This window comes from Tenrec ecaudatus, chromosome 1, assembly GCF_050624435.1.
Source record: "Tenrec ecaudatus isolate mTenEca1 chromosome 1, mTenEca1.hap1, whole genome shotgun sequence".
Classification (NCBI taxonomy): Eukaryota; Metazoa; Chordata; class Mammalia; order Afrosoricida; family Tenrecidae; genus Tenrec; species Tenrec ecaudatus.
In genome coordinates this window covers 100,334,874-100,359,862 of record NC_134530.1, presented here as the reverse complement: position 1 = coordinate 100,359,862, position 24,989 = coordinate 100,334,874, and the positions used below count along the sequence as shown (strand labels likewise).

At 38.9% G+C, this 24,989-nt stretch overlaps 1 protein-coding gene across 1 annotated transcript in view; it reads left to right on the top strand.

Moving 5' to 3' along the window:
• The first annotated feature begins 965 nt into the window (after window positions 1-965).
• NEGR1 (neuronal growth regulator 1) overlaps window positions 966-24,989 on the top strand; it is a 663,072-nt gene continuing 639,048 nt past the window's right edge. Inside the window, exons 1-2 of the mRNA XM_075536828.1 lie at window positions 966-1,066; window positions 1,546-1,778. Coding sequence (XP_075392943.1) covers window positions 966-1,066; window positions 1,546-1,778 — 334 coding nt within the window. The remainder of the gene's footprint in view (window positions 1,067-1,545; window positions 1,779-24,989) is intronic.

The window sequence follows — 24,989 nt, the reverse complement described above, 5'->3', positions numbered from 1 at the left end:
AGTTCTTTTTGCATATCGTTAAGAATGACAATATACTACGATTGTTTAATTGTATCATTAAAGGAGGTTTTACTTCATTTAATATATAAGGAAAAGCATTACCATTACCAATGACATTTAAGACTTCTACAAGTTTGGATGCTTTAGTCGGGAAAGTTGACTGCAAATTAGATTCTGCACTATACCTTGTTCCTTTTTTTTTTCATTTCCCCCCACTGATTAGTTTCATAGAGTTGGCAGCTCTCCACCCTGTTGCATTCAGCTTGCAATTTTGTAGCAATCTCACACTCTGTGTTCAATCCCCCAAGGGATTCTGCAGAAATGCTGTCAAGCTGTTTCGATGTCTGTGTATTTCCTCCGGTGGATGTGCTTTGTACTCCTTTAAGAGAAGCAGTCTTTAATTTGTAAGAGAACGTTTTCAAGATGAAGCGCAGAATTCCAAGCCTCAGCAAAATCACTACCATATGACCACATATGCCTTGACTTGCCTGACTTCTGTTACATACAAAGCTGTATTTTACAATCCGAGTGTAAGATATGACTTAAATAAATGGTTTCAAGTTCAGCCATGAAATCGACTAATTGCCAATATGTTTCCCATCATCATCCGGCTCTGGTTTACCTCTCTAATTTTAATTCTGTTTCCACCCACTCTATATGTCATGTTTAATTTTACTTTCTTGATTTGTTCAATTTTCCGTGCCCTTACCTGCTCTTGCCTCCTGACGCACATCTCTAGAATGCCAGGTCTTCCCCTTCTCAACGGCGTTATCTCAGGCACTTCCTAGTCCTTCCTGTACATTCTCATACCCATCCCGTGTCAAACCCTTGTCCCATCCCGTGTCAAACCCTTGTCCCATCCCGTGTCAAACCCTTGTCCCTTGTGCATGTTGTGCGTGTGCGTACCTTAAGGAGTTTCCACTCCAGAAAAGACTTATAGTCTCAGAAGCTCCAGGAGCACTTCTATGTCGGCATGGTCTTTTGGCGGCGAGTACACCTATAGAGAGCTTCCAAGAATGGCAAATCTTTCTGAAAGCAGACCACCTCGTCTCTGTCGTGTGGAAAGGCTGGTGGATTTGAGAAATGCTCAGTTAACAGCCCGCTGACCAGCCCTCAGCCTCAGGGGTCCTCACATAAGTAACATATGCTACCGTCATCTGTCCTTGGGGTCCTCCGCTTCGGATTCGGAATGGACTGCATTCACTAGGCGAACTCATAGATGCTTCAACTTGTTATTATTTAAAACAAATGTGTTTAGATATTTAAAGAGTTATTTAGGCTAATATTTTTATATACATGAAAGAGGATGTGGGTTGTAAATCTAATACAAACCACAAGCATACTAAACCATAACATGTTGGTATCTTTCACATTTGCACTGGGAATGGAAGCTGTTTCAGAGTACTCATGTATCCTATGTTTGTCTGATGTTTACATTTGAAACAATGCTATTATTATTCAGCACCTGGAACTGCAGTGTGAACAAAGAGAATGTGTTGCTCATTTTCATTTTGATTAATAGGTTCTCTCTCTGGTAATTTGTAGGTGTTATTTGGAAGATGGAGCGTCAAAGGGTGCATGGCTGAACCGGTCAAGTATTATATTTGCGGGAGGTGATAAGTGGTCAGTGGATCCTCGAGTTTCCATCTCCACACTGAACAAAAGGGACTACAGCCTCCAGATTCAGAATGTAGATGTGACAGATGATGGCCCGTACACGTGTTCTGTTCAAACTCAACACACGCCGAGAACGATGCAGGTCCACCTAACTGTGCAAGGTAGGCATTTCCGTAACTGCTGTGTTATGAAGGGCTATGCTTAGAGGTGATCAATATTTATATATACAAATAACTTAGACACAACTAGCAATGCTGACGAAGGTGTTGTCATTGCCTTTGGAGATTTATATTCCCTAATTCCACTGCTTCAAATTGCTACTATAGGCATACAAACCCTGACTAATCAAGACCAAAATATATATATTGACGTCACATTAGGATTTCTGTACGTGATTGATTTTGTATCTTCCTTTGAATTATATTCATTAATTGTTGAGAATTTATGACAGATACATGAAGATAAATCTCCAAGAACCCCTGATGGATACATTAGAATATTAGACCTTAGTGAAATATGGACAGTAACTCTTTAAAAGTAAACCTCCCTAAATGTAGCATTCTATCTCAATCCCAATTCTGTTTACTTTGATTCTAGTCATAATTAAATATGACAGACTTCTAGAATTACTTTATGTAAAATCAGAATAAAGGGAAAATGATGATGCACATGCTTTTCCTTTGATTTACTTTGAGCAAATCATTAGTTATGCTCATCACCCTATAATCCTCAAAAACTAACAGAATAATTAAATTAATTTATTTCTATTTCATATTAAAATGTAAGAGCACATATTTTAAGAAAAGTTCCATTGTATTATTATGACAGTGGAAGACACAGTTTGGCCTTCATACTATTCTCATTCATTCTGTAATATTGCTGTTCAATAACAATCATATGTGTTGTGAGAGTCACAGTGGTATTGCAGTAATTTTGAGTGGAATTAATCGAAAGTTGTATGACACTGTGGTGTCAGTGAAAGCAAGTTTGACTCCTAAAAGGAAAGGGGAGTGAGCAAGTGAGCGGTATTGTTGTGAATCTATTTTTCACTGGGTCAGCACTAGGTATCATTTAAGTTCCCAGCTATTCCATTTTTTGAGAAGACTAATAATCCAGAAAATACAAATAAATGTATCATCCGAATTTTGCTTTGTTCTATAAAGGTAAACCTGATTTCAAACCAAGCTTTGTTCATTAATACAGTCATTTTGTGACAAAGGCTAAATTTCTTACACAATTAGTTTTAAGAAGGTATATAGAAATTGACAAAGTCAATACATTTCCTCAGTGTTTTTTTCTTAACAGATTATTACAGATCATAACAGTGCTCATTATTGAAAACTACATTATTTAAAATACAATAAAGCTTTTGTAAAAATCAATATTTATTCAGGGATTAGCCTGAGGTCAGGAGTTTGTCCAGCTTCAAACATTGACATGAGATTACAAGAGAAAATCACATTGTTCTATATTCATGACAAATCCTGTTGTCTTTGTTCCGTTACTTCTTCACCCCTTGACTAGAGTTTCTAGCTCAAAAACTACAAATGATTATTTTTATATCAGAATAATATGTTTGAGTGACTTGAGATAGAGACACTTTGTTTTTTAATGCATTAGATAATATATTTCTGGACTTCATCCGTTCCCCCATTCATTTTGTAGTTGCATACGGCAGTTAGATATAGAGAGAGATATATCTGTTCCCCGCCCAGGCGCATTCTCAAGGGAAGCTCTTATCACTTTACGTTGTCTTGCAAATCTAAGCTGTTCAAACTTCTAGAGATGTTGCATTCCTCATGTGATGTTTTTGTACCGTCATCTGCTGATGATGAACTTACTGGAACTTTTCAAACTCTGGAAGTAAAGCATGTGGATCTTTTATAAAAAAGAAAATCTCTATTAGTGTTTTGAGAGTATATAGTTCATTCAAATTAAAAGCTAATAAGTGTACAGTATTTATGAACATAATTACTTATTGGAATTTGATTGACATGTGGGCAGGGTTCCAATTGCATTAATAAAGTTCGGGGAATGCATTAATAGGCTTGTCAGTCAGTTCAAGAACTAAATAAATGTCATAAAAAGTCAAACGCGCTTAAGCTACATTTTCTCTCAATGAACAAAATACGCTAACGTGCACACCTCTCCGTCTGTAAATATGTTAAGCTGTCTGTTACACAGGTGTAGCTTGTGCTCCTGGATAATGTCGGAGTGTACATTGTTTGCTTCACAGTTTGTCAGGGCCTTATTCACCAAGAAATATAACAACTGAAGGAAGATCGTATGAGTCACTGAAGTCAAACATTGGCTGGAAAACAATCCAAGCTTACTTTAATTGTTGCAATTATGTACTCTAGGGAACTGTTTTTGTTGTTGTTCTTATTGTTGTTTAGAACTTACTTTAGAGAGATGATTAAAAAAAAAGTGGAATATCTTGGCAGCCCAGACAATATGCCAGGGGAGTTAGTTTGCCTGTGTTACTGATTTCTTAAAGCTTTTACTATCCACGAAAGGGCAATGGAACAAAATGAAACAAAATATTTGGGTAGGAATCAGAAAACCTGAGTTCCAATTCTGCTTTTTCCCCATCATGAAATAAATAATGATAAATCCTCTTTAATTCTTTTTTGTTTTCAACTGAGCAAGGAAAAATCAGATTATATGGCCTCAAGACGCCATACAAGTCAAGACAGAAAACAAATTTCCAAAAATAGGAGAGAAAATTCACTGTGTACATACTTGCTTGTAATTGGACAGGGGAAAGCAATGTATTTAATTTTAAAAATTATTTAAATATGGAGAGTTTTGAGAACAGCATTGTTGGTGTTCGGTACTGTTGAGTCCATTTATTCAGAGAGATCTTTGTGTAACGGAACAAAAATTGTCTGCTCTACTTGTAAAATTTGGAAATTGTACCCACTGTGCCAATCCATCTTATTGAGCTCCCTCCCCTTTTCACTGACCTTCTCTCTGTATTACCGAGCATGATGCCCTTTTCCAGGGACTGGTCTTTCTGGATAAAAAGTCTAAAGAATGTGAGACATTTCATGATCCTCCTGTCTACAGAATCTAAACTTCCTCCAAGACAGGTTCTTTGTCTTCTTCTGACAAACCACAGTACAGCTCAGTATTCAGTATTTATGGTTCAGTATTATTTGCCAGTACCCTAATCTAAATGCTTCAAATTCTTCTACTGTCACCTTTATTCATTTTCCCACTTTTGTATGCATATGACATTACTGAAAATACCATGACTTGAGTTAATCTTGGATCAGGCAAACCTTAGTCTTCAAAGAAACATCTCCACTCTTATTAGGAAGAATGAAGAGGTGATTCAGTTTTGAAAACTCACACATTGCAAACTTTACAAATGGCATGAGAACACTAAATTAACACGATGGATGCTCATTTTACTCAGCCACTCCTGCTGTTAGTATTTACAGTTCCAGTATGTTATATTTATATTTAGGTTTTACTTTCACTAAAGGGGATGAATAAAATTAGAACCCACCCTTTGGGCTGTGAATATATATGTTATATATATATATCCATATATATTTATAAATGAGTCTTGGAACAGGAATTGGAATGCAATTATTTTAATACTATATTTAACAATGAGTATATAGCAAGCAATTATCCTATGTGGCCACAAATATATAGCTAGCTTATTTAAAGATCAGCACATCTTAATCTAATGGTAATATATTTTTATGAATACTAAAGCTGTGATAAAGTGCACACTTAAAGAGATGTAGACACCATTTCTGTCCCAATTTCAGATGATATCTATATAAATAATATCATAAGACAAAGGCTCACCTTCATCAAAGCTTCTAAAAAGGAAAGATATTCAAAGTGGTTTTAAAAATAGGCATTACCAGATTAAAATATACTAGCCATTGTTACAACAGTAAACATTTCAGTGTATTCATAAAGATATAAAACAAAACCAAAATTATCTTTACTAGGAGAGGTTGCAAAGAGGCCATATATCTAAAAATGGCCAATCTGATGAAGCCAGTAGGAGATAAGGTCCTCATACGGACTCTTCTTCTTATGTGTTGCTTCATGTCTATTTATACATGTAGATGAGATAAAGAGTTTTCATAGGATCCCCATTTTAGATGTGCTCTAAAACACAAACAAACATTCAAGGACCCCATACCTAGGTACTGAAATAACATAAATAAAATGTTGAATTTTTATTTTTCCTGCTGACATAAAGGTCTCCTTAATATAAGGATGTTTAACTACACCATCAAGCCACTTTTAGATTAAGCAATATAAATTCATGGTATTGTTACAAAATAAAGTATAAACCATATTGCTTTATAAATGAAAACAGAGATTGTGGATGATGTGAACCACCAGTGGAAATTCAAAAGCACTTCTTGAACAAGTAACTGTTTTTTTAAGGCATGACCTATATTTGTTTTATAGCATTAACTAGAAAACATATATTTTTTCCTAATGCCTTAATTGTGATGATTAAAAATGTTTATCTGCTTATATAAAATGTTCCTCATTATTCTCTAAAATTAGGTGAACAGGTGATAAGGAAAATTAAGATAAAAAATTGCTTTGATTGAAATGTACCTCCAGAAGAGCCCTGGTGGTGTAGTGGTTATGCATGGGGTTGTGAAAAGTACCTACTAATTCTCATATGTTACATAGGAAATATCTATCTGTACAACCATAAACCATTCTTTATTTACCACAAATCAGAGTGGTGTGCAGGTCAAAGGGTACCAGAATATACTGAGTCCATGCAATATAATCAATACCTAGGTAGTAACCATGGAATCAAGGACCAATAATGATCATGAAAGGACTATTTAATGACCAATACATGAGAGCAAAAAGTTTTGTTAGTTGGCTCAAATTTCTCTTATGAGAGGACTGTGGTAACAATAGTGTCGTGCCTTTCTTACACTTCCTTTGTGTTGGTCTTATCCAAATGTTAATTTATGAAAAATAGAATTTACAGACATTTTTGAGAATGTGTCCTTAGTTAATAAGATTGCTGTTGGGGTAATTGGCTCATTTAAAATAGTATTTTTGTATTCTTAGTCCAATGAGGTAGATTGAATTTGTAAATCTGAGAGAACAAGAAGCTTAATAAGCCCTTCCTTAGCAGAGTCTCCCACAAAGCTCTGCAGGAAGAAAATATTCTCCAGCACTTTCACAGGAAACATTCAGTCCACTGAACTATGCAAGGCAATATTGTTCCAGTTCAGATAGAAGATGGTCTGGTGTGCAAAACTTTTAGAACAAGTATGTCTAATCTGTAAAACCTAGGAGGAAATTGGGTATTTGAGATCTGGACTTCAATAAGATTAGATTTTAAAAGATCAGTAAAAAATGGTATTGTCAAGTCAATTCTGACTTATAATGTGTCATAGCAGAAGTGTGCTCTATCAGCTTTCTGAGGATATTTTCTCAGAAGTAGATTGCTCCCTTGCTTCAAAGGTGCCTTTGGATGCTCGGACCCTCCCCTCTTTGGTTTGCAGCCAAGCACGGTTAGACATCAGCCCCGTCCGTCCACCTTCCCAGACAGGCTGATCTACCCATCTGGAGCATGAAGGGCAAGTTTCTAAATGAATGGAGACCTTGAATAATATTTTAAAGAAAAGCTACATTATCCAGGAAAACATTTTGAGATTGTTTTTTTTCATATAATCCAGTCTGGTTAAAAAAAATGTACGGTTGCAAGGTAGTGTCTGTCAGGCTAAATTCAAGGAAATCCATTGCTTCTTTTAAATATGCAAATATATGAGAACTCATGATGATTAGGTTTCATATTTTGGTACATATTTTCTTCCTTTGTTTCATTATTTAGTTACTCAAAAACTGAAGAAAAAGAAAAAAGCCAAAGAACTCACTGCCAAGGAGTCTGTCCTGACTACAGGCCTGGGCAGAGCTGTGTATGTGGTTTTCTGAGACTGTCAGTCTTTACGGGAGCAGACAGCCTGGTATTTCTCACAGAGAAGGGCTGGCAGTTTCTAATTGTTGACCTTGTAATTAACAGCCCCACTAGTGACCCACTGCACCACAAGGGAGTCCTGGGAAAGAGTTACTGTCTATGAAACCCACTGGGGAAGTTCTTCTCGGTCCTCTATGATCACTAAGAAGCTGCATCAATTCGATGGCAGTGAGTTTGGTTTTAAGGGGTCATGAAAGGAACCCACATGGCTTTGTGGGTTGTGTTGGGGTGCTAACTGCAAGCTCAGCCGTTAAAAACCAGCAATAGGTTAAAGCTGTTCTGAATCTGTATTACAGAACACAACTTCCCTAAGTCCAGTGCCATTCCATAATCTTGCCTGCGTTTCAGCCCATGGTTGTAGTCCCTGTGCCAGTCGTAGTGAGGATTTCTTCATCTGCAATCATGCTCACCAAGTCTGATGTTCGTCCCAAAGAGTAGGGGCTCCTCCTAGTGAATACTAGTGAGGGTACTATTAGATACTAATCACATTATTTCTGCTCTGATAGGACACTATTTTTAAAAATTTTTTTAACATTTTATTAGGGGCTCATACAACTCTTATCACAATCCATACATATACATACATCAAAAAAAAGAGGACCTGATGCAAAGGGCTTAAGTGGAGAGCAAATGCTTTGAGAATGATTGGGGCAGGGAATGTGCAGATGTGCTTTATAGGACACTATTTTTGGACAAAGAAAAATATGGATTTCTTCTAGTCAGTTGTCCAGAAAATAAGTAACTGAAAGATATTTTTATGAACCTTCAGTAGTCTATTATTTTCCAATGACAGAAATATGAGAAAGGTAGGGAACAGCAGGGAAAAACAATACTGATAGACATTCAATGGACGCTAATGGCTTCCATCTTACTCATCCTATTTCTATTTGGAGTTTCAGTAGCAGAGGAACAATTCTGAAATTTGAATAAGCATTTTATCTAATTTGGGGATTTAACCATTAATGAAAGTTCTACTTCAGTGCTTCTCATCCATTGTTATCAGGTGCCATCACCCCATAGTGACTCCATGCACAACAGAAGGAAACACTTCATGGCCCTGCGCCATTGACACAGCCATTGTGTCAATCCATGGCGCTGAGGGCCTTCCCCTCTTTGCTGATGCCCTTCCATTTTAACAAGGATGATGTCCTTCTCCAGGGATTGGTCTCTCCTGACAATATGTTTTTGCCCAGAAAATTTACCTAATGCAAAACATCATTTAATCTCTTGACTCTTGCTTCCATGAGCATTAATTATAGATCCAAGCAAGACAAAATCCTTGATAGTTTCAACTTTTTCTTCATTTACCATGATGTTGCCTATTGGTCCAGCTGTGAGCATTTGGGTCTTGCTTACATAGGGTTGTAATCCATACTAACAGCTACAATTCTTGATCTTCATCAGCAAGTGCTTTAATTCCTTCTCAATTTCAGCAAGCAAGCTTGTGCCATCCGCATATTGTAGGTTTGTTATTAGGCCTTCCTCATACCCTGATGCCACACTCTTCTTCATATAACCCTAGCTTCTCTGATGATTTCCTCAGCAGACAGATTAGCAAGTATGATGACAGGATACAGCCCTGACTCACGCCTTTCCCTTTTCTGTTCACACAACTGCCTCTCCGTCCACCACTGCTTTTGATGCACTGATCTGTCGGAGATGGTCTTGAGAGGGTGGCAGGAGAGGGAGAATAATCCAAACAATTTTCAAGAGTGTGTTCAGTGTTAATGAAGAGGAAGTCTTCTCTCCTTTCTGCTCTGTGGTAAGTTTGATTTCTTGCCTATGCGGATTCATGTTTGCTCCAGATATAGCCATGAATGTGGCATAATATAAAGGGTTATGTTATACAAACTCCTTAGATATAAATTAACACTGTGAGTGAGTGAGTTGCTGGGCCTGAGAGAAGAATACCATAATCATGGGGACTCCAAGGTCAATTGGCATAATGTAGTTCACAAAGACAATGTGTTAGAATGGAATTTTTTAAAATCATCTTATTGGGGGCTCATACAATTCTTATCACAATCCATGCATCTATCCATTGTGTTAAGCACATTTGTACATTTGTTGCTATCATCATTCTCAAAACATTTACTTTCTACTTGAGGCCGTAATATCAGCTCCTCATTTCCCCCTTCCTCCCCACTCCTCTACTCTTGTCTTTGTAACTACCATCGAATGATTAAGTGAGACCATGAAAATAGGAAATGTATAACATTATGGAGGGAATTAGTCAGTTTTAGTTACCCGTACCCTGGGTGTAATAGGAGACACTTTTGAAGCATCTTTGAGCCATTGGGCTCATTGAGAATAAAGCCCCAAGTGAAGGACACTTGAACTCTCTCTCAAGTGGCAGAGGCCCCAGAGACCGAGTCAAGAAGACCATGGGACTGAAGAGAGGAGTTGTGCTAAGATGATGAGAACGCGCGGCCGAGCCTTGGGCTGGCCTGCTGGCTTTAAGGGCAGAGGTAAAAGGACCTCATGGCTGAGAGGCTGAGCACTAGAGGAGAGGTGTGACTGCGGACCAAGGACTGTGTCCCTATTGTTTAATAGTCCTGTTAGCTCCCCGAGGAAACCCTTTTAATTGGGAGGATTGCCTGTGAGTTCCATGCAGTCATTACAGTGAATTATTGAAGCCAGCGTAGTGCTGCGAGAGGAACAATTAATGTCAGAATGGGTAAGGAAGGATGGAGAGTGGAGGTATTTTGTCCTCTGCCTCAAGGCAACCAGGAAGCTAGAGGAGGCCAGATATGACCCTCCTCTGTGTCCTCTGTGTTAGGTTTTCATTTTGTATTTATTTTTATGGTGTTGCTTTTGTCTGTTTGCTTGTTTATTCTTAAAACATCTGAATTTGCTGAGTGTAGAGTGGGGTCCTGAAAGCTGCATGTAATGTGCAAATATTGGTCTCTCCTTCAGAGGAAAAAAGTGTAATGAGAATCAAAGTACCTCTGGAAACTTTTAGTCCAATGGACTAATGGAAATCACAAAAAGCACAACCATAAGAACTAGATCTTGCCCAGTTATCACTACCAACTGCTCCAAATTGTATCATATGAAAGTCCAAAGTAAAGTCGGAAAAATGTGGGACAGAAACTCAAAATCATAAAATAAATCAGATCTATTTGTCAGCTAGAGACTGTTGGGTACCCCAAGACCTTCAACTCTGGAAGTAAATTTCCCTCTTATTAGAATAATTAAACCCTGAAGAGCAAATGGGCAGCATTTACCACGGACAGAGTTTAGTGAGTTAGGAAAAAGGAGGCATGGAACTGGAAACACAGGAAGGAAGTGGGATAAGTGACATTCCATGGAGCGATTGCAATGAATGTGTTGAATCAGAATGTGTATGAATTGTTGAATATACATCTGTAATCTGCTCTGGACACATTCACCTAATTTGCAATAAAAAGTTTGTTTGTTTGATTTAATGTGTGAAGCTAGAATCATGTTGGCAAGAAAAAATATATATAAATAAAGGAAATAGCTAGGAACAAAATATATAGGAATTCACTTTCATTATCAATAACTGTGGGCCTTCGTGAAACAATCTATCTGCTTCAGATCACATACTTTTCAAATGCAACTTGAAAATAACTCAAAGACCTTAACCCGCTAGTCAAGATTACTTCCATTAAAAGACCCTTTCATGATTAATGGATATTCTTGTTTAAGAAGCATATAGTTTGATAAGTATCTCAATTCTTCGACTGAACACAGTTTCATTTTCTTAGACTGAAACAGTTTCATTTGTTTTATTTGGTGTCTGGTGATATGTTTAGCCTTGTTGCCAGTCTTGGTGCAGGGTGGGGGTGTGAATCTGTTTTCTTCTTCTTCTTCTTCTTCAAAACAAAAATAAAATACCTTTGTAAGGACTCATATGTGTCAAGTTCCAATGCAACGTAAATTGTCACTATGAAAATCTCTCTATAAATAAAAGATTATCAAGTTAGTATACTTATTCTGAGATGCCCAGAAAAGAAATTCTAACTCTGGGAAATAATTTTCTTCCCTTGGAAGTAATTGTAATGGGATTTGATTTATGCAACAATACTTTCTTCTTTCCCAAACCATGTGTATATTGTTGCTCCAGATGCAATTAAGATTTTGTGCTTTTAATTAAATAGATTATAAGGGACACATCCCCTATAAACTTTATTCAGGGTGAAGATAAATTTTACTAGAGGAGAAAATTTGGTCTACTAATGATATTATTTATCTTATGATTTGTAGAAGGGTAGTAAGAATAAATTATGTAGGACCACATGGCCGGCCCCACTATGACACACGACATCCCTCACTGACCCATAGACCTACAGGAGACAACACTGGAGACACAGTGTGGGAATTCCGCATGATCTAATCCCACCACAACCAAGGCAAAATACTAAGGGCGGGGAACAGAACATCAAGGGGAACTTGGCAACAAAGTTCCCAGGGAATAGAAAAAATAGACTTTGAGGCCAGGGTTTGGCGCCCCGACAAACTTGACTGGAAAACGCTCCTAAAGGCCAACAAAGAGTCCTTGAACTAACTACAAGCTTTTCTTTCTTGTTGTGTTTTGTTTATTGCCTTTGGCTTGTTGGTATTGTTGTTTTGTTTTCTTTTGTTGCTTGGTTTTACTTTGTCTTGTTTTTGTGCATGTTATTATATCCACAGGTCAGTCTAAATAAGATAGGCAGGATGAACCATCTGGAGGAGAAAACAATGTGACCGACAGTTACAAGGGGACTTGAGAGAGGTTGGGGGAAAGGAAGTGATGTTAACAAACCCAGGGACAAGGGAACAATACATGATCCCAATCAGTGATGAGGAGGGTGTAGGAGGCCTGGTAAGGCATGACCAAGGGTAATGTAACTGAGAGGAATTACTGTAACCCAAATGAAGGCTGAGCTTGGTAGTGGAATGAGAAGAAAGTAAAAGGAAATAGAGGAAAGAACTAGGAGGTAAAGGGCATTTATACAGGTCTAAATAAAGGCATGTAAATATATTTATATATGAGGATGTGGAAATAGATCTCTGTGCATATATGTATTGATTTAGTATTGAAGTATTTGTAGACATTAACCCGTTTGATAAAGCTGTGTCTAGAAAAGACCATATGTCCTTAACATTTTACATCTTTTTTGTCAGAAAAGCATTTTTTGAAGCCCTTAAATCTATTGAGAGACTCCAAATAAGTACCCCAAATGAACTTGAATTTCACCCTATTTCTTTCTATGTCACAGAATAGTACATGACTAATCTTCGGGCTTAGCAGAAATGTATTGATTGCATACATGTACATACTCTATCAATTCCCCTCAGCTTCATGCTAGTCGTTTTGTTAAGCTGTGACTCAATGTACTGATGCTATCTTTAGGGCATAGCAGCAGGAACGCTGACAGAACCAGAAAAAATTCAAATGAAAAGGATTAGTTAAGACACTCATGACTTAGGCTGCTTAAAAGGTTATAGCATTCTTATCCTGGACTAATCCCCTTGTTTCACAAATGCAGGCTAGTGATTAAATGTTGGGGTAAAAAATAAATGGGACATCAATATTTAAACAAATAGTTTCCCTGCCAACATTATTTTAGGAATATTCATGTCATATAGGAGACACCTAGCCACAAAGATTCTAGCAAGTGTTTTTAATGGCAAACACATGTTAGAGGGTAACATGGTAAAGTGAAAGAAAATACATAATTCAATTTCTTATCAGGTACTTTACTGCTTTCATACTTTGATTTGAGTCAGTGAGTAGGTAAAAATGATGTTGAATACTTGCGGTGGGATAGATTTCAGAGGGAATTCCGAGCTAATTATCATGCAGAGAATGCTGGTAGTGCAGTGGTTAAGGCTCAATTGAAAATCAGATGACTGGTAGCTCCAAACCGCCAAAATATGTATATTTCCCCCCACAGTTTATGACCCTTTAGGGTGTGATGAGTCGGAATTGACTGCACCTCAGGCCACAATAATATGACCCTCTCCCTTTATTTTAAATGAGCTTCCAGAATTGAATCTGTTTAACTCAAAATCTGCTGGTTTCAACGAAGTTTGCTAAAAATGGCACATTTGCTCCATGCCTTCTCACCCCATCCCCATGCCCAAGACTGCCGCGGTCCAGCTGCAGTGGGTTCGGGTCCCCCCGCTAGGTGGGTAAGGCTTCGACGAGTGGGAGACAGAAATCACACAACTCAAAAGTTGCGGTGACTGTTCCAATTTTATTCATGCAAAGCTTCAACTTATATATTCGTTTTCTTAGCTTAAAGCTTATGGCCTGAGATCATACATTAGGAAATTCTCAGGCCACAAGACCGTAACAAGTTACATCAATCACATCATGATGCTTGGTTAAAAATTAGTACATCTTGGAACTAAAACTTTCCCATACAAGGGTGATAGACATAAACCTTCTAACAATAACTGAGCACACTTCATCCAACTAGGGCGCATTGTTCTAACTATGAAATCAATAAAGCATTAATACATTTCATTATCAAAAATTACTTGACAGGCTTTGGCTGTTCTTTCTGTTCTTTCTTAGGCTGTTCCTCTAGGGCTTTCATTTCTTGTTCTTACTTTTCCACTAAGTTCCCATAAATTAAACTCCCAAGTCTTTCTGTACCAAGGTATGAGTTGCCTCACAATAGGTAGTTTTGCTTCAGTGGACTTCAAACATCACGGGGGCCCTCTTCTTGCTAACTATTCCATAAAACTTAAACTACTAAAAGGAACTTGTACACCATTCTTTGTTAACTATTCTTATGCCATTTTCATTGTAAGCCCTCGTATAAGGTAAATCAAGGCCAGGAGCTCTATTTCTCTTTGGATTATTTCCTGGAGGGGGAGGCCATATTCTACCTCCTTTGTGGTAACCAAGATAAGGAAAGGGAAAACCCGTGGGAAGAGGATGATTTTTTTTTTTAGAATCTTGCACAGAAGCACTCCAAATAATTATGGCAAGGCCAATCAAACAAGTCCAAATACATATCGAGAGCGGGTTTGGGCAGCCAACTCCCACCGTCCAGCTTCTTTGAAGCCGGGCCAGGCGTCATTCGACTCTGTCTTCGACATCACGCAGCAGGACTTGTCCCCTCACAAGACACACACACAAACACTGTGGTGGGTGAAATAATGGTAGACCAAATATATCCACATATTTACCTCTGAATAATGTAAATATGTTAAATTACATAGAAAAGTGGAATTTGGGGTGTCAGTGGAAATAAGGTTGAAGAGAAGCTCCCTCTGGGGTGGTGATATTATTCTGAATTATTCATATGGACCCAATATAATTGCAAGGGTCCTCAAAGTGGGAACGTGTGAGTGGGGCGGTTATTGTGCTCAGCTACTAACTGAAGGGTTAGATGTTTGAGTTTATCCCAAGCTGCCTGGAAGAAAGACTTAATGGTCTAGTTCTGAAAAAAAACATTTATTAAAAACGCCGTGGAGCATGGTTGTCATGTGACTAGTTTCAATGCCTAAGCTTTAGGGATGGGATAGAGGGACGAAGGTCAACATGATGCTTGTGGGAAGGACTCAACCTGACAATCCTGGTGGTTACGATGGAAAAAGGGGGCCCTGGGCCTAGGATTATAAGTGGCCTCACCTCTAGAAAAGTCAAGGAAATTGATTCTTCTTTCAAGACTTTGGAAATGAATGCAGTCTTGTTGACATTTTAATTTAGCTGAATAGTCTTTAAGGGAGAAATATGGCTTTCTACTCCTGCAAAGATTTATAGTCTCAGGAACACACAGGGACAGTTCAACCCTGTGTTACAGGGCTGCTATGAGTAAGAATCGACTCAATGTCAGTAAGGTTAATTTTTTGGGGCATCTAACCTGTGCAATAATAAATTTGGATTGTTAAAATTAGCAAACTTTTATTCTTTTGTTATGGTAGAAAAGCAGTGATTTTTACAGATGTACAGATATCCAAGCATATCGCACATAAATCAGAAAAATACAAAAACAATGCTGCCATTGGGTACATGTCAACTCATTGCTCCACATATGTCTAAAAAAGAAATTCTTAACTTTGTCATATTCACCTTTTGAGTCATAGATTTCTTTCTGTGTATGCTGTGTTTAGAGGCGTTGGCGTAGGATTGGTTAGAAAGAATTATATTCAGCTTAGGTCCAAGAAAAGTCAAACAAAACACTGCCATGGAGTTGGTTCCAACTCATAAGTACCCTATCCTGGATTTCCGGGACTGTAAATCTTTATGGGAACAACAGCCTCACCTTTTTCCTGTGGGGCTACTGGTGGGTTGGAACTTGTGACCTGTGTTAGCATTACAGTACTTAGTCTGTGTCACCTCAGGACTCCTGCACATTGTGGGCCCAACCTAAAGTCAAAGTCATTGCCATGGAGTTGTTGCTGACACATACTGGCCCTATAGAACAGGGTAGAACTGCCCTTGTGGATTTCCAAGAGGAGAGAAGAAAATCCCAGTCTTTCTTCCACCGAACGGATGGTGGTTTCAAACTGCTGACATGGCAGTTGGTGACCCAAGGTGTGCCCATTCTGTCACCAGGGATCTTGCCTGATAGGAGGGATGTTTGAAATGTCTACTCACGGATCATTACATACCCACCGCACTTCCTCATGGTCACAGGCCAAAATATTTCTGGATATTGCCAAAGGTCTACTGGTATTTAAACTAGTCCATGTTGGGAACCACTGATCTAGTGGAAAAAACAGACAAACATTTTCATTCTGTGATCCAGAGTAGGTTGTGCCCAGCAGTACGGCTGCATGAACCGGATCTGCTGTATCTTACTGCTCAAGCTTTGCTGACACGTCCAGTGCCTGGCACAAAAGAGGGTCTGAAGCAGATCTTCCTGAATGAGAGAACTCTTTATTGACTGAATAAAGTGCTTTAGGAGTTTAAACCAGCAGTTGGAGAAAGTTCCGGATTTTTATTTTCCTCATTCAATAATTGTTTGAGCAGTCAAATATTTTTCCTTTTGAAATGAGTTAAAATCAGTGTTTTCCAATATAGTGTAGTCTGACATAGCAATTATAGAATGACGTCAGGTGAAGTTAACTTCTGATATTTACTAGTGGTATGGACTTAGTCAAATGTCTGTATCACTTTATGATTTATTTCCCTACTCTAAGAAATAAAAAATAATACTCCAAATCTGCTACAGTGTGAAAAGATTTAAAAAAACACACGCACAAAACAGTTATGTAACAGACAAAATAGTTATGTAATAGTTATGTAATCTAAGCGTCTGATACAATATAGCTATTCAATAGATTTGATGTACTTCTTTTCCCAAAGAGCTTGTAGTGTAAAGATACATCTATTAGACTTGCTCACTTTAAAATAGAATATGATTGAGATCTCATTCATTCTAAGAGATTTTTATTTAAGTATATGGGCAGTAAAGTTGATTTGAAAAATATGAAGAAATTAATTACTCTTTCTGCTGTGCAGAAATGTCATGCAATACATATATATCATTGTTATGGTTTCAGATTAGAAAATGGAGGGCAACATAATTAATACATTCAATTAGAAAATCCTGAAGGAGGGGGAAGTGGGGTTGGGGGGGTGGAATGAGGAGCTGATGCCAGGGGCTTACATGGAAAACAAATGTTTTGAGAATGATGGGGGCAATGAATGTACAAATGTGCTTTATACAATTGATGTATGTATGGATTGTGATAAAAGTTGTATGAGCCCCAATAACATGATTAAAAAAGAAAACGAAAGAAAAGCCCATCCCGGCAGCCACATTGGCCTATTTGATCTCAGAGCTACTCTGAGTGAGCCTCTATTCGTCTTCCTATCGCTGGGTTGACAAAGCCCTCACCCTCTGGGTGTATTTTTTAAGCTGCTGTTTTCTAGATTTTGATTGGATTTTCACAAAGAGAGACGCTGGAGAATGGTTGCTGGAGGGATGGAAGAAAAGCCAGGTTAGTTTCCGTCTTTTGTTGCCTTAGCAAAGTCTCTTCCACGTCTCTCTCTTCCTTGGCACCAGCCCCCTCGAGAGAGACCATTCTTCTGCTATCATGTCAGCCCATGCAAGGTATTCCAATGCCAGACTTCTAACTCGATGATTAATCCCAGCTCTGAAATCTGGTCATCCTACTTCCTAGCACAATGGTTCTCAATCTGTGGGCCTCGACCCCTTTGGGGGTCAAATGACCCTTTCACAGGGGTCACCCAATTTATGACAGTAGCAAAATTACAGTTATGAAATAGCAATGAAAATACTTTTATGATTGGGGGAGAGGGGTCACCACAACATGAGGAACTGTACTAAAGGGTGTTGGCATTAGGAAGGTTGAGAACCACTGTCCTAGCAGGAATAACACAAAAGGACTCTAGCATTTTGCGTTGTCTTACCATTAATGATCTGATTTCTCTGATGTTCCTTACTTGTAAAATATTCCCTTTGACTAAACTCGACCAACTGCCATTTGTCTGTCCTTTTGTTGTCCTGTGCCGGCATTGGTATTGCTGTTGTACCATTGGTGCAAACTCCAGCAGGGTCTCACAAAGTGAACAGCTCTCCGCAGAGCAGCCAGACTCTGAAGGACGAGGCTCTCCACTGGAGAGGAATTACCCATAGGAAAAAAAAAGAAAATGGGATGGAAAGGGGCTGGTTTCCAAGCCTTATGAGAAGGCCATGCCCACCAGGAGGCGCTAGCAGGCTGTGACCTGATTGACAGGTTGAATACCATCCCTACACTTTTATATATCTTCAAGTTGACATGAAGTTATATAACTACCACAGATGTCACTTTGAGTACAAAAGTAGACTTGGCCTTAGCCATGGCATTGTCAGTCACCTTGGATGGACGTGGAAGTTGGACATTGAATTAGGAAGAATGAAGAAGATCCATACATTTGAAATATGCTGCTGTTAGTGAATAATATCAAATTACCATGGACCACCACAAGAGCCAACATGAGAGACCAGTCCCCGTGAAAGGATATCATGCTTAATAAAGTAAAGGGGCAGTGAAAAATTGGAAACTTTCCACAAAATGGATTTCTATAGGGACTGCAACCATGGCACAAACAACCGAACAATGGTGAGAGTGGAGCGGGAAGGATGGTGTTCGGTTCTGTTGTGCATAGTGTCACAGCTATACCCTGCACCCACGGGAGGCCCCGCGGAGAACTGAGTGGGCGGCACCGAACAGCCACAATAACATTTGTCTCCAACCCAGTCCGTTCTATTCCTGGCCTCCCATGGGTACAGGGTCGCACTGTGCTCCGAAGCACAGTGGCTTGTCAGAAGTAGATGACTAGGCCTTTCTATTGAGGCACTTCTGCATGAGGCACTTCTGCATGAACTTCCGACTCTTCTGTTAACCTTTGACACCACCAGAAAACAATTATATGAATTAAATACGCTTTATTACTTAGATTGGCTTCTATTTTACTGACTGGATCTGATTGATACATATATTCCCCCTAAAGTTCCCAGCATTTCTTATTTTAAAATATTTTCAAGACAAATATTAAGTCGTGTCTCCTATATAGGCAATCATTTTACATAATGGTAATCACAGCTTTATCTTTGTAGAAATATATATTTCATTCATGGACATAAAAAGCAAACTTAGTAGCAAAATTTAAAATTAATTACACATATGTTGAGCTCTCACACTTACTAAGCTAATTATCAGAAAGTAAGATGTATTTGAGGGAAATCTAAATGTATGCATAATTATGAAATGTTGGCATTTATGTGAGTCTTGGGTTTCTCTTCATTAGCGTTTTGAGTGCAATTATCATTAACATTTTAGTTGTATCTCTAATGACTATTAGGACTTCAAGTACACGATGACAGGCGTGGGAATGGCAGTCTTTCCTTGTCTATGCAGACTGCAATTGTAGGAGAACTCCCTGAAAAGAAGAGGAGCACCTCCTGTTGCGTCTTCATGAGGGGAGCTGGGAGCTGCCCAGAAATATCCAGGCCATGGAATTGACAAGGATGCCTGAATGTTGTGAATTAAATGCAATGTAAGACCCTTTCCCCATTAACTCACTACGTGTGTTTGGAAACTAGTTGAGGCTAGTCTCATTGTTTGGGCAGTTCTCTTTGCCGGCCTTGGTTACTGGTATGGGAAAAACAGCACTCTCCTCCACCCCAAATGGACTTAAACTAGCCTGATCCTTCAAGAAATGTCAAGACCCGCGGAGGAATGCGGACACGGAGACCAATGCGGACACGGAGACCAATGAGTACACGGAGGCCAATGCGGACACGGAGGCCAATGCAGACAGGGAGGCCAATGAGTACACGGAAGCCAATAAGTACATGGAGACCAATGAGTACACGGAGGCCAATGAGTACACGGAGGCCAATGCAGACAGGGAGGCCAATGAGTACACGGAAGCCAATAAGTACATGGAGACCAATGAGTACACGGAGGCCAATGAGTACACGGAGGCCAATGAGTACACAGGAATTAGAGAGAGCTAGAAAGGAGGAAAGTGGGCCACAAACCGCGTGACTCACCAAAAGGTCGGTGATTTGAATCCACCACCTATCCGTCAGAGGAAGAGTCCGTGTCTGCTCCTGTAACAATTCGGCACCTCAGGAACCAAGGTGCAGTGGAACTCTGTCTTGTAGGATCCCTTTGAATTGGGTCTGACTCAGTGATAGCACTGAGTTCGATTTTGGAATTTAAAAAGAATGCGCTATGCAGGATTTATAAAGAAAAAATGGTCTTTTTTTTTTTTAACTCTGGCTGATCATAGCCCATTTTAAGGTGACGCAATTGATAGGGAGAAGGTCCTGGGGCTTGACTGCAAAGCAGAAACGGGGTAGCAATTACAGTAAACTGCCAGGGAGTTACGATGCTTAGTGCAAATCATAAATCACTCAGTCAAATGAGAAGCTACTTGAAGACCCAGAGAATGCTGAAGAAGCAGTTGGAAGGCCGTATGATGTCACATTATTTTGTTCCATACGGTTAAAGGAATTGGGGGTAAGGGAAGTGTGGTAATTGGATCAACTCTGCAGTTTGGAGGAATGATTCATCCAAATCAAAGTATTGTGCACAATGGCTTTGGGAAGTGGCGCTGAGAACGGATGCTCGAGTGTGCAGCTCTGGAGACACCGGGATAGCCTGGGGGCTGGGTCAGCATGGACGAAGCAAGGGGACTCTGGGGGGCAGTTGCAGGAGGTTGTACTTGCTGGGCACAACTGCTGAGTAAAGCCAGTCATTGCTGTGGGGAGCAGCTGCAGAGGGCTTAATCTGGGAGCCTGGCAGCCTGGCAGGGGGCCTCCTCCCATTGAGAAGCTGCTAGGGGGAGCAGCAATAAATTTTTTCTTCTTGTGGAAATGTTCACTGTCTCTTCAGGTCTAAGATCTCCGCAGTTCATAAGGGTTGAAGCACAGGGGACAGGAATAGATTGACAAGCTAGGCTTGAGACTTTTATAGTAACTTTACCCAAATTCTGATCCAGGCTACCTTGGCCAAAATGTTTTCATTGTTTGTTTGTCTCCTTTTTGAGGCAATAACATATTGTCTCTAGCTTGTTATATTGACCCAAATCAGATATCTTGACTTTAAAATAGACATTGTTAATTCAGGATTTAAAATCCCATAAACTATATGTGAAATTTTATGCATGTTTATATTTCCCCCCACTGAGGAATTTGGTAGCATCTGTTTACAATTTCTCCACAAGAGACACTATTATTTAGCTGTTGAAGTTCTGTAATCATCACACAGAACACTATCAACATTATATGAGGCTGTCCTACTGAAATTCTGAGTAAGATAATATACAAAACAAAATTAAACCAGTTTCTGTCAAGTAGATGCTGACTCGTGACACATTACAGAGTAGAATTGGACTCCATAGTTTTCATGGTTGTTAGTTTTGGGACCCAGCTTTTCTGAGGCTTGTCTGAGTGGCTTAGAACCAATAGCTTGGTTAGTCATTGAGGGCTAATGCTTATAGATCTCGCTATATTGGTGATTAAATCTGTATCTTTTACTATGTCCTTTTGAATCAGATTGAGCTCAGTCACCTGGGGAAAATGGAAGCATCAAGACCTATTTTGCAATCACGTGAAACCATATTATGGTATCAACACAGAGAAAGAAAAGTCGGTTTCTATTTTGCTAATTCCCTCTTCGAGTGAAGACCAGAGCTGGTGGCTGAGGCACTGGAAGGAAGGGTGTGAAAAGAGGGTTGCTGAGTTTGTGAATGTGAATATTTTAACTTTTAAATAATAATGTATTTTTGTTTCCTTGCATCGTAAAGTCTCCTAATTTGTGCCCAAACCATCCACATCTATAAAAATCACATGTGTACAAGGCCATATGAACTCAGTTGTCTCACTCAAGGTTTTCAACAGTAAACGTGACTTTCAAACTTTGCCTGTTATACAATTTGTTTTGTATAAACAATGGAATGAAGTGGACCAGGCTCTGAGTATGTCAGTAAATTGGGTTTTGAGCAATCAAGAATGAAATGCCAAAATAGCAGCACAAAGGAGAATGCTCGTATTTTAAAGGTTCAGCATTCTTGTCGTATTATTAATTTTTATGTGCAGCATACAATATACTCTCTTTCAAAAAGGGCATTTTAAATAGAAAAAATATATATATATTTTTCAAACCAACATAAATGCACCCTTGAAGTTTTTACCTTTTAAAAAAACTCCTGGAAATAGTTACTTTAAGTTACTAATAGTTACTGATTTGGAAGCATTAAAAAAAGTCATTAAAGGTGTTTATTTAGCTAATGAAGATGCCTTGCAGGGCTTTTGAACAACTATTTGAAAGCAGAAAACATTCCATGGCTCATTCATCTCTTATGGAGAAATGTCAGTTTTACACGGAATTGTCAACCTTGCAGTGCTTTTTGGTTCCGCCCCCACCAAATCTCCAAAGGAGACATTGCCCCACTTTCTGAGACTTGGCATGTGATTGAGATTACTGGGAGGCTTTTGAGCTTGCAGTTTACACACCCCCTTGCCTTTGACAATAGGATGTGTGTCTCTTTTTAAGTTCACGGCCACAGCATTTAGCTCTTCCTTAAAGGCAACCTACCTCAGTCTGTGCTTCCTAAAGTCCATGCCGTCGGTTATCAAATTAGGCTGCTGTGAAAAATGGCGACATGACTTAATTTTTTGCATTTGTATGTAGTTACAAAATTGGTCTGGCTTTATCAAAATCAAAGGGAGGGAATGTGGGAGTCCCAGTAACCTTTCAATCCACAGGAACATCTTCAAACATGCGTAGAGCTCGAGCTACAGAATCACTCATATGAGGCAGTGTTCTCTGTTTCGCAAGCAAGTTCCCGCCCTACTTTTTCTCTTTTTCCTTTACTTTAGGTGGAGAAGTGGCTGATCATGATCTGAAAGAATTGGAGCTATTTGTTATACTTATTAGGAACAGGTTATAGAACTGTTCAGAGAAAACTACATAAAATAGTTTGATTTAAGATGCATCACAATTTCTCAGCTCTCTCGAGTCCCAGCAGTCCTTAACATTCCATATCCTCACCATAAAGTGATATTTATGAGTAGCCCTCGGCGCCAAATGCTGAACAGTGCATTGTGCCAAATGTGGCCTCTGTCCTTTGTGATGCTTTGTTACATAAAATCAGGAGCATTGACACAGACAGGGATCGAGAGGACATATGCATACATGGGAGACGTGGAGAAGAAAATGCTACATCGACTTTCACTTTTCTCTGTCTCCTAAACCTATGAGTCAATCACATCACAAGGAATTACCCATCACATACCATTCTACAGACCTCATCTATTTAAGCCCAGAAGGTAAACATTACAAATGGCTGAATGAAAATGTTCTTATTTTCAATCACAAGCCTATCTGATGAATACTCAGTCTTATGAAGAGTGAGAATGCTGTGTGCTTGGTTTTGATATTTCAGCCTGATGATTATGATTGCACATTTGTTCTTAAGATTTTGAATATTAGTGTTTATTGATGAATTAGCTGGGTTTTTTTTCAGGATCTTCATAACCACCAGAACATTTATCACTAATTTGCAACATCATTGATATCAAAAGAAAGTGAGTTTTATTAACTATGAAAAGGCATTCAATTGTGTGCAGCATAATGAAGTATGGATAACAGGGTAACAGTGAGAATTTCGGAACACTTAATAATGTTCATATGTAAGTGGAATACACCCAAGAGGCAGTTGTTCAAACAGAACAAGGGGGAATAGCATGGCTATTCAGGAAAGGTGTACATCAGGGTTGTATCATTCCACCGTACTTTTTCAATACATATGCTGTGCAAATAATTAGAGAAACAGGACTATAGGAAGAAGAATGTGGCAATAGGCCTAGAGGAAAGCTCATTACCAACCTATAATATCTAAATGACATAAACTTTGCTCACTGGAAACAAAGAGGACTTGAGGTACTTAATGTTTAAGATCATGACTTCTGTCTGGAATATAAATTACAACTCAACATTAAACAAACAAACTAGACCAATAGCATCATCATAACAAATGGAGAAATGATGAAATGATCAAAGATTTCACTTTACTTAGGTCCAAAATTGATGCTCATGGAAGCACAGTCAAGAAATGACTGCTTTATTGCACTGCATACATAATCTGCTAAAGACATCTTTCGAGAATCCTGAGAGCATAGTGATTACCGTATATACTCAAATATAAGGTGACCTGAGTATAAGCCGAGGTACCTAATTATTACCTGGGAAACCAGAAAAACTGACTGACTCGAGGATAAGCCTAGGGTGGAAAATGCCAAAGCTATTGGTGTGGTTCAATAATCAAAACAAATGAAAATTAAATTACTAAAAATTTAAACATCAGTGGAGTGATGTATTTAAATATTTATTTTAAATAAAAGCATAAATAAAGGACAACAAGTCATTTGACATTAGTAAACCAGCACAGTAAGTGGAAAATAGGTTCAACAAAAACAGTAAAGTATCAACAAGGATACCTTAAGAGTACTATTCCCTGAGCTTAATCAGCAACCAAGCTAAAATGTGAAGAGTTAAAATCCCTCAAAACTGGATTCCTCCTCCTCATCTGTATCCCAATGCAGAGCTTCAGCTGGTGTGAGGTCATCATAGACGCTGTCCTCACTGAGATCGCCATCATCACCATCACTGCTGTCATTTTCATACAAAGCGCAGTCTTCACTGCCATCCTTAGCATTACTAATGCTACATTTCTGGAAGGCACATCGCACCATGTCTTCTGGAATGTCTTCCCATGCATCTTGAACCCACTTTGCTATTAACTGTATGTCAGGCTTCATGAGATTTCCTCCTTTCATTAGTTGGGCTTGACCAGATGGCATCCATTCATGCCACATCCTTCGCACACGGTCTTTAAAAGGCTTATTCAAAGATACACGTCATAGGACAGCTCTGATTGGTTAAATGTGAGTAA